The 10,937-nt window shown below is 40.5% G+C and overlaps 1 protein-coding gene across 2 annotated transcripts in view; it reads right to left on the bottom strand.

Moving 5' to 3' along the window:
- Positions 1-1,919: 1,919 nt before the first annotated feature.
- The window catches only part of efna5b (ephrin-A5b), a 91,501-nt gene continuing 82,483 nt past the window's right edge, over positions 1,920-10,937 (bottom strand). The window contains exons 3-5 of one of the 2 annotated variants that reach the window (XM_041043005.1): positions 7,693-7,758; positions 7,193-7,273; positions 1,920-5,439 (exon numbers count right to left, since the gene is read on the bottom strand). In XM_041043005.1, the coding sequence (XP_040898939.1) occupies positions 5,315-5,439; positions 7,193-7,273; positions 7,693-7,758 (272 nt within the window). In that variant the 3' untranslated portion in view covers positions 1,920-5,314. The remainder of the gene's footprint in view (positions 5,440-7,192; positions 7,274-7,692; positions 7,759-10,937) is intronic. The other variant, XM_041043007.1, reaches the window with a different exon arrangement.

Here is a 10,937-nt window from a genome sequence, read left to right as displayed (position 1 = left end):
CCTCCTTTGGTAATATCACCAGGAAGAACAACTTGACACTAATTGGCTCATCATGTCAAGTGTGTTCATGCATAAAGCGTTTCTTCTTCTGATGCTTTAAAAAGTACCAGCTTTGGAAAAGGATGAGATTGGAGAGGATTGCATCCTGGATGAGATTTCATGTTTTTCTGCGTCAACACGTTTTATTCCAGCCTACAGAGCGATGTCTACTTAATCTTCACTGTATCCCACAGTGTTGCTGAACTAGCCTTTAATACCAACCAAGACATACTGGCAGCATAACAATTCAAGAATCCAGACTTTCTTTATTCTGGTTATCAAACATTAGTTTAAAATGCATATTAAGAGTAATGTTTATATTTTGTTAGGTCAGATTTCACTTCATTACATCGCTGGGGTTCAATTGGCTTATCGGGGGGGGGGCTTTCCCCCCTTTGGTCCTCAGGGCTTGCTGGCTCTCAGTCTAATTACCAGAGATAATGGAGGGTGAAGCTAAATGGCGCTGATGGGGTCCAGCAGAAGGTTATTAGGTGTCCTCATTAGTGCCCGACTGAAGTGAAAGGAGGTTTAAGGTCTTATTCTGATCCTGATGGATGGTGTTCCTCTCAGTCTGTCTTTAGAGGGTGTGATTCCACAGTGTAGATGGCTAGGCAGAGGCACAAATGGGGAGAAACATAAAGAGGGGGGAATGCGTATGTGTGTGTGTGTGTGTGTGTGTGTGTGTGTGTAGTAATGGCATCCAAATTTTCTGTATTAGTTGCAGTGGGAATGTTTAATGTGGTAAACAATCCTAATTCAGTGACAAATTTGACAGTGCTTGTGTCAAACTAACACCGTGATTACAGTACATTTAAGTTGTACTCACATAACTTTGGGTCAAAGAAGAGAAAAACAGTAGCACAATCATCAAAGCAATGTATTTCCGTTTTATTGTATTACTCATAGTTGCTCAGACACGTGTATATACAAATACAGATAATTTTTTGTCATTTTTTTGTTGTTGTTTATATACTGTAAAAGAGCAGGTTGGAAATATTCCCCACTGATGGCAAAGTGGGAGCGGGGTTAAAAGGTGAGGGAGGAAGGACAGCAGGTGTTGTGGTGGAGGTTATACAAGCACAAGAAGAATGGGACAGGTGAGGTGCACAAAATGAACAAGTGGCTCATCAGCAATAGGGGAGCTAACCAAGAGAGGCTTTGCCCATACGATAAGAACCTGGATCGATGATAGGCTTTACCCCGCTCACAATCCAGTTTAGGATTTGGTGGAGGGGGTGTGCTAATCCTTGAACTGTACCCAGGACCAATGTATACCATAGGGACAAGTGATTCAGGGTTGTTTAAAAAGAGAGAGAAAGTGAAGGGCCCTGTTGTAGTCTCTTCGACGCCAGCAGCCATTCCATGTAAAAGCACAATGGCAGAAAGCGTCTTGTACACAGACGGGGCTGCCAGGGCAGAGGCTGAAGGGCTAAGGCATGGGAAACACTCTTCTTTGCCAAAGAGGGTTGCCGCTTCCCATTCACTGCGGCAACGGCAAATGAGACACGCACACATACAAACTCAAAGGTCTCACACATTTTTTCACACTGGAAAAACGTCAACACACTGATGTATACACTCCCAAAGGCCTCCTCTTGGGAGGGCAGAGAGAGAGGATGAATAGTCAGAAGACAGACTGCATCTACATGGGATGAATTCAGTAGATGGGTACAGAAAGAGTCATTCTTCAGAAACGAAAACTAAAAGTTGTTTTTGAACTACAAAATGACCCACCCCCACTGTAACGTCACAACAATGGTTTGTGTTATGTACATTTGTCATCTGTAACTACACAGCTCAATGACATCACTCACATGGGGATGCAAAAACACACAACATGAAAGTGATCAGAAAATCTAATACGTCTCAAAGAAAAAGAAAATAAAAGCAAAAGAAAATATTCTTTTTAAAACTTTTCTGATTTTTTTTTTTTTTTTTTTTGATTTTTTTTCTTACATGTCATCAAGTTCATGCGCATGCCACATAATGAAACTGACGAGATCCCTCCATTAAAACACCAACAGTCTACTCATGGCAGACTTTTTAGCTGACCAACATGCTTTCAAACATTGAAGGCAAAAAAGTACAAATAAGCCGTCCATTAAGTCCCAAGTGTTTCTTTCCAAGGCAGGATCCTTATGTGAAGAGATGGTGAGGGTTGATGACTGGTTTGAAACATGTAACAGGTGAGCCACTTGTTGGCTAATGTCCAGCCTTCTGTACACCAGTACGTGTACAGTTCCCACAGGTTTCCCCTTCGTATTAGCTCAAAGTTTCATTTAGGCATTGAGGATCAAAGCACACAATGCATTGTTCGAGGACAGTACACACTCCGCAAAACCCAGAGATAATACCGTATTCATTTTTTAGAAAAGACATAAGAACCAAATTAATACTTTAATATCAAACACTATTTACATCAAGAAGTTTTCCTAATAATAATAGTCATAATCATCATCATCATCATCATCATAACAATAATAATAATTATACAGTTTTAACAATGATGTATCTCATTTTTTTCTTTTGTCCTCCAGAAAGGTACAAAACAGATACTAACCTAACACTACATGTTTTATGTTTGACTACCTCAGGATACACAGTATCCAGTTTATAAGTTGATCCTCATTTCCCAAGTTAAGATGTGTACAGAATAAACCATGGTAATAATAGCAATAATGACAAATAGTAGTATTGGTAACTATAAGAGAGTACAATTGAAGCTGGTTTCTGATAAAAGTCTAGTGTTAATCTGCTGACAAGTGTCCATTTTGAATCTTATGTGGTGCTCATTCCCTGTGGTGTTATCCTGAAAATTAGTACCTCATTAAATGGCCTTGTCTCCTATTACCCCCCATAGCTGAGCTGCTATTCCACTGTAATAGCATTGTTACCGTAGCACAAAAAAACAAATGGCAAAAGGCAAAGGCAGTCCGTCTGGGGAAAAACAGAAAAAAAAGGCAACCACAAAACTGAAAACAAAGCAAAAACAAAACAGTGCATGCCTTTTAAGACTGAATGGTACTGAACAATATGTTTGTCATTGAATCAGGTGTTTTTTCCAGTAGTGCTGCATGGATTTTTTTTGTTGTTTTGTCTTGTTTTGTTTTGTTAGGCACTCTAGTCACACTACCTTCGGCTACCTCTCATGTCTTTCTGTGTGTGTGTGTCTCTCTGTTTAATTCTTTCCGTCTCCTTCACTCACCAATTCTCTCAAACTGCAAGGTCATTGGTGCTTTAAAACCCCCCACGGTGGAAATCTACACCCCCCTCCCGAGACCCCCCAAGCCTTCCACCATCTATTTTTAATACCAGAAATAACTCCCCTTGCCACAACATGGGGTCCACATGCCTGTCATTTTGAACCTCATTAAAGAGTCACTTAAACCGGTAACACTAGGAGCTGAGGGTGGACATGGTGTTGCGCTTGCCTCTTTTTCTTGCTCTATTTCTCTCTTAATATCTGTCTTTCCAAACCAATTGGTGCCCTATTTCTCAGACAAAACCAGGCTCTGAAAGGAAGTCAGTTTCAGCAGAGTTAATTTCCCTATCTGTCCGTACTTCTTTGAAAGCAAAGAAACAAACCCCTTCCTTTGGAAAAAAGACATAATAGCTTTCATTATGCTAACTCACTATGTGCATCTGCGGGAGCTGAAGGAAGCTGAATATCATTATAACAGTGAATTCCTTTGAATATAAGTGCTAACATAAACCTGGCTAGACTAAACAGAGCTGTGCATTGGCTTGAATTAAATGGATAGTTTCTCTCTTCACGCAGTGTGTTTTCAACTAATTGGAGCTATGCATCAGTCCTGTAAATGCTGCACTAACTGCTGCAATAAACTGAATGTGAGAACCAGCTAACTGCTATTTGATGAGCATGACTCAAAGCTGTAGTTATGTTTAAGGGACAAAGATGTGAGAAAAAAGTATGGTACTGTGAGGCGACATTTCTTCCCATGGCCCCTGTCTGTTTTTATTTTTTTTTATTTTAATTCTACAGTGTCTGCAATGTAAGTTACAATGTTTGGAGACACCATTGGCAAAGTAAAATAACTTAATGGTTAAGAAAAAAATAAAGTGTCCAATTTAGCTTTGAATCATTTTTAAACAATCACTTTAACAATCAATAGTGAAGGGAAAAAAAGCTGTAGATCCAAATGTTTATGAGAGTGTTAATATTGACTTCTACTCAAATGGAACGGACAACAATTGCTGCCCAGCTCAGTAAACATAGCATAAAATGACTGTGACTGTTGCTGTGAAATTGTGTGATCAGCTTTCAAAAGATATTGATCCTTGATCTTAATAACACTCCACAAAGTATCTGATGAGAATGTTTCAATTTAGCTGGCTTGTGAGACAGATTGAATCAAACACTTTGAGAGGTGTTTCACTGAGCACACTACACAAAAGAGGACACAAAAAAAATTGCTTCCCCACTCACTTAATGTAACTTATCCGCCTGTAGACACACTTTAGATTCAAGAGAAGATTGGGCACTATCTTAAAGCCAGGACAGTCTGAAGATCAGTAGGCTAAGGTGCATGCCATGTATGTATTTCTCAGTGCTGTGGTCTCCAGTCTGACCTCTGTTTAAAACCATTACTATTTTTTTCCCCTACATCTTCATCTTTCAGCTTTGTACCGTACCTCCCAGTAAAATGGTGGTGCAAATAAATCTGGTTCTTATGACACAGCAGAACTTGATCAAAATATTTTTTGAAAGGCTTTTTCTTGAGAGGTCTCGGGATAACTCTTTGTGTATGTACAGTCAGTTCTAAGACCTAGAATCTTCACTTTCCTATTGTTTAACGCTACTACTGTATTCAACTTTGTAAAAGCCCTACTTCTATTGACAGTTAGTGTAGAGGCATTTTTGCATTTGACTCTGTAAGCAGTATTTGTGTATATGTGAGTGTGTGTGTGTGTCTGGGTAAACATCAGTGCTGTAATGACATAAACGTGATGTAAAGGGATGTCAAGTCACGGGAAAATAAGAATCACTAAGTGTCAAAAAACAAGATTTGGCATCTTAGTTGAAGGTTTAAGAGGGGCAACTGTCTCTCCCCCTTCCAACATCAACTTTTTTCACTCACAGACGGAGAAAGACCACTTAAATATTTTTTCTGAAAAAAATAGAGGGTTCCTTGAGAAGCCTGCTCTGATGCCCAATCAAGCAAACACGCTGCACCCAAAGCCCGCCCCTTCCCTGCAGCCTTGGGCAGATTCAGGCCACGCTAGGTGTAAATGCCCTCCAGGACAGAGGGAGGCGCTATAAAGTGAAGAGTGCTGCTAGGCAGGCCAGCAACAAAGCCAGGAGCGGACTTGTTTTCTGCAGGTGTAGCGCAGCATTTGTTTCACTTCGGGAAGGCTCAGCTGGTTCATGACTGGTATCGTCTAAAGGACAGAAAAAGAAACAAGGTGAATTGCTGTTTATGGTACAGACTGGTTTTTCTGCAGACAAAAAATAACATTATGCAATTAATTTAATCACACGTTTGTCTTGTGATCTACAAAGCCGCAACTTGACAGTATTTCTCGTTTACTAAAAACAGTAGAGACGTCAGTGCATAACTGAGACGCTTGGGCTCCTGTTTGTAAAGTTTCTTGCAGTGTAAAGCTGTAATTGTGAAGTCTGAGTTGCCATATGAACTTCAGTTGCTATATAATGTTTGTCCTCTCATCCTCAGAAACATTTTGAATTCATCTCACAGGTGAGGTGCCTCCTGTGTCTGCCTGGCAGTGGCATCTGTATGTGTGAGCAGCCATGTGCCTGCTGCACCATGGGAAACAAGCCGAACCATGCACAGCAAAGGACAGACAGACAGAACAGAGGACTGGACAGTTACATAACTATACAAATGTATGTATGTGTGTGTGTGCATACGTGTATGTGCAGGTCCGGGGACAAGGCAACAGCAGATGACGGATGAATGTTTTAATTTTCCTCCTTTGGAGAGTATAATAGGGGAATGAGCCAAAAGTAGCATGCAAGGTGAGAGGCAGCCATCAAAGATTCAGGCAGGATAGTAAAGCGGACAAAGCCAGATAGAAGATCAGGCAGGAGGAGAGGTGGGTGGGCATCACAAATGTCTTAGGATCTAGCCTTCATATGTATGGCCTTGTGTATGTGTGTGTGTGTACAGTTTAGATGGCAGTTGATTTTCTCTGATCGTAAAAGTAAGCAGAGAACAGCTCTAAATACTGATAATGTAAAATTCCTCTGATTTCAGAATGTAGTGTAATTTTTTAGATTTTAAAAATGTAGATTTTTTTAATTTTACATTTAAAAAATCTACATTTTTTTTAAAAGATAATTTTAATAATACTCAAAATATCTGATTTAAATGACTGATGTCCTAAATGTGGCAGTTTGTTATATATATATTCCCAGTGAGGAGGTCTTTGTGTTGTTTCAGACAGTGGGGTGAGCTGGTGCTGGGAATGAAATGCCAGCATGTGGGTGATGTGGAGTGTTTCACTTCAGTGACTGGGTTAGACATGTATGAAGACATAAAAAATGCTGTGCGTTCTGAGCACAGAAAATAATCAATGCTGCTCTACAGAGCCAAGCAGCAACTCAGTGAGGAGTAAAACAGAAAATTAAAATTTGCCAAATGTACTGTCACTGTGTGTCTATATGTGTGTGTATGTACATATATCATTTAATGATTTTGTGTATTTACACTGGTCATGTTAATTTAAAGACTCAATTTACTGATTCTGATGTTTTGGGGCAGAAGAACTCCTGAAAATCAAGACTAGAATCTGGAGCACAACTTGCAGTTGGATGTGACATTCTGTGTTAATTTAGTGAAAAGGTTTGTGTGACAGTGTGACAGTGTGAAACATGCACATCTATGAGGAAATCATATGCACTGTAAGCTGACACATCAGCATGCAGTTTAAGCCCACAGTATAATTACATAAACAGCACTTTATAACATATAAGCAGCAACAGCAATGTGACACCACTGTGGTAATCTGGCGAGGAAACAGTTTAAGAGAAGCATCAGGCAGGGAGGTGGAAGGACAGATCAGCTTACAGACCAACAGCATAAAAGGAAAGAGGCACAGAACAAGAGACACATGTGCAGATGTATGGAGGTCATACTGAAGAGAATCAAAAAAAGCAGGAAGCCATACTAACCTCGTGGTTCTAATGTATTGTCTACTTTGTCGTTTACATCAAAAACACGGTCATGTACGCCTATAGTTTTCACACAGCTGTCTATAACAGAAAATAGGGAGAATGAGAGATCATTAGAGGTATATGCCAAATAGGTTAGTGACATTTGAAGCCCCCCTCTCGGCCCTGAAATTAAACATCCCAAGCAACAAAGCTCATGGCAACATTCAGATGAAGTATGAGGTGACCTGAATTTCATTTGCTATGATCATCTATCATCCTTTTTCGTGTTTCCAAAATAAATAAATAAATACATACATAAATAAATAAATAAATAAATATCTTAGCAAGTAAAGCAGTTTTGTGATAAATGAAAGGGGTACATTGGACAGTGAGTGAAAGGTAAATGAGGAAGCAGTGTGGTAACCTGAGAAGCAGACATAAATTGTTTTGATTTTCAATCCAAATGTATACTTAAGTAAGCTCTATTAAAAAGCCTTGTGCTGAATGCAAACACTTACTTGATGGTCGGACGAAAACTTTGAGCTTCAGGCATGTTTTCCTCCCGTTCTCAGAGATGGTGGAGGCTGAAAAAATGCAAAAGAAATAGGTAAAGAGGGTGTGACTTAAATACTACATGTAGTATCACGTGCAGTAAACAATAAAAAATTAGTTTCCAACTGTATCTGCATGAAAAGATTTTAAATTATGAATATTTTATTTTATAGTATTTTCTTTCCTGTAGTCAACAGTTAAAACTGAGGTAGTTTATTCAGGGAAAAATAATCTTTCAGATAGTTAATGTTGACTCTTAAGTGGATTTTACAGGGTTAGTCATGGCTCTTGTGCAATAATAGCTAGAAAGTATTTACAGATGTGCTAGCAAAATCTCTCAGGGGAAAGTGGAGTGCTTTGCTCACGGTTTAATTGTAGCATTTAAGATTTTTAAAACTGGCAGGAGCTTAGAAAGGATCAAGGAATTTACATCGTTTTTTGTTTTTTTGTTTTTTTTTTTTTAAAACCCTCAAAACTGGAATATGTCATGCTGTGCCAATACTTTATATGTATACATTTATGTATTTTCCTCCATAAAAACTTCAACACTTTTCAAGGGACACAAAGTTCACACACCGAGCATGTATGCAGTGCATGTATGGATGGTTTGCGGTTGCTGTCAGGAAATGGATCCTTTCCTGTCAAGCCCATGGGGTGTGAATCTCTGAGCGTTAGCCACCATCGTGGTTGTATCACAGACCCTAAAAATATCATGTGGAGTGTGTGTGTTTGTCTCTGTGCGTGTCTGCGTGTGTGTGTGTGGTTGACCGCTAATGACGCTGTGGTGAGGCACCAGGTGCTGTCTCCTGTAGACGAGTATAGGGGTCAAACACATGGCAGTTGGAGCATGGTGGGCACGTACTACGTGCATTCATCATGGCAACAGAACATACAGTAGCTTGAAAAATATATGTTGTTACCTTGTGTCAGGACCTCATATCAAACAGAGAATAGTGTAGGTTTTTCACACTCTGGTGACACATTAATGCTATTTACTGTTACTAGTTTTCATTTCTACTTTCCCCTCCAGCTCCAGAGAGACCGTATTGTCCACTAAGCTGTCTTTCGGGTATCATTTTATGTCTTCTGTGGATCATTCCACAGCTGATGCAATGAAGTCAAGCATTTCCAAAGGCTTTGGGATCTGTCAACTCCTCTCTAGTGAACCTTTACCTAACCCCTCCCTTCCTTCTCTCCCAGCTGTGTCACCCTCTCTTCTTGTCTGTCAGCGTGGCCATATCCACTCATCAAAGCTCAACTAACTTGGCTTCACAAGCAAGCACATGCACAAGCAAAGTTGTGCATACACACATGCACACAAGATAAATATTTTTATATCTCTCTGGTAGTGCTGCTCTGCATGCTCTTAAATAACAGTTTTTACAATTCTCTGATCTCTTCCTGTCTGCAGAATGTTTTACATTCGAAAATGTCTCTGCACACATCGTTGCAATCACTGTCCCAGCATCTATTTCATTTTGAGGCACTGGAAAAAGCAGTGAGCTGTCTCTGTAGCCAGAGGATGTGTTCATTAGGAGAATTACTGACTAATAACTATGGAAAAAGGGTCAGAAGAGATGGAAATATATTCCTTTTCTTGCATTTTTCATGCTCTCTACTCCTGATTTACCCTGAGATACAGATGCCAGTTTCTTATCAAATGCATGCTGCATGCTCTTTCAATCATTTTCATTTTGCAAAGCCTTCTCTACAGCTCATCAAGCTCTCTCTCTCCCTCTATCCCTCTCGCCTCTCTACCTCGCTTTTACCATTTTAATGTTGTCGCTTCATCAGCTGTTATCTGTTTCTTAGTCATGTGTCAGTGTGCAAGAGAGGTGACTTGAGATCAGATGCTCTTTTTCACAGCTCAGTTCATATTCAGCAGATGCAAGAGGGGAAGAAAGTGGAAGGAAAAGAGAGAGAGGGCCTTATTATTTCGGTGTGGAGGCAGCCGATGACACGCTAATGAACCTTGGCCACCGTTGCTCACCCACTCAGTCACATATACACACCAGTACCCACACAATTTATGTCACTCTTCTTATTGCTCCACTTCTCTTTTCCACCACTACTTTATGCTCCCATTTTCAATGCGCACACATACACACACCATCTCCAGATGTCTTATCTTCATCATTGTTGTGGGCAGAGCTGAGTCACAGCCATCGACACCAGCCACTTAGCAAAGGCAGCCGATCATGAGAGAAGTATGGCCCTGATGAAAATGGCAAAGAGCATGTGGGAGTCTCTGTCATGATGAGAGTTTGTGAAGCTGTTGTGATGTTTGTGGATTTGGCCATAACACCCTTTCCACCTCCTACACAAAAGAAAATCATGGACGTATGGCAAAAGAGTGAACAGATATCACAGTTGTTCAGTGATCAAATTAGCTCCCATCCATTATATATTACATAATATGGAATATTCAGTAGTTATGTTTCCTTGAGCTCTTTGCATCAAGTATGAAGCTAAAACATTTTGTAGTGTACATACAGCATATGACAGTAACCACAGCACCTTTATGTTGGTCAGTTAGTGTGAGAAAAATGAATTAAATGAGTCTAACTGAGCCTTGATGTGGCCATGGTGTTGACATGCTCTGGATGACTGAGGTGTGTTGCTGTACATTCTTGACTACAAAGGAAAGATTAAGCTTTGGCTCTACATTCCTTTCTTGGTAGCAGCTCTTCATTCTGTGTTTGATGAGGATCCCTCCACCCGGACCCAAACCGTCTGCGCTAGCGCCTGTTTATTTTGGAATAACATGCTGCACAGGGCCAGCTTATTGTTCTTGTAGGCCGTAACATCAACACCTGCTATTCTGGTTCCCATCAGGCCCACAGCCTCAACCATCAATCCATCCAGCCTGAGCAAGTGGCTGCTTTGAAGGACAGAGACCCTGAAAAGAAGTCCGAGGGACAGTTGGGGGAGGAGGGGTTGGCGGGGGCGAGGTCAGGTTACTCCTCCAAGCCTTGTCCCCTGGCTGGTAATGGCTGGTCCCTTCAGTACACTGCATTATGCATCAGCATTAAGGCAAATGGAATGAAGCAGAATCCAATTACGGAAGAACAAACAGGTGGGCTCAGTGCGGCTTAGGCGCAGTATTGTTTCAATCACAGCCCAAGCCAAGCTTTATTGCAACTGTAATGTTATCTGGAAAACACATTTCCTTTGCCTTTCAATGGAATATTCAACAGCACATTCCAGACAT

This window comes from Toxotes jaculatrix, chromosome 7, assembly GCF_017976425.1.
Source record: "Toxotes jaculatrix isolate fToxJac2 chromosome 7, fToxJac2.pri, whole genome shotgun sequence".
Taxonomy (NCBI): Eukaryota; Metazoa; Chordata; class Actinopteri; family Toxotidae; genus Toxotes; species Toxotes jaculatrix.
Note: the sequence above shows the minus strand (reverse complement) of the source record. Positions and strands in the feature narration are given on the sequence as shown.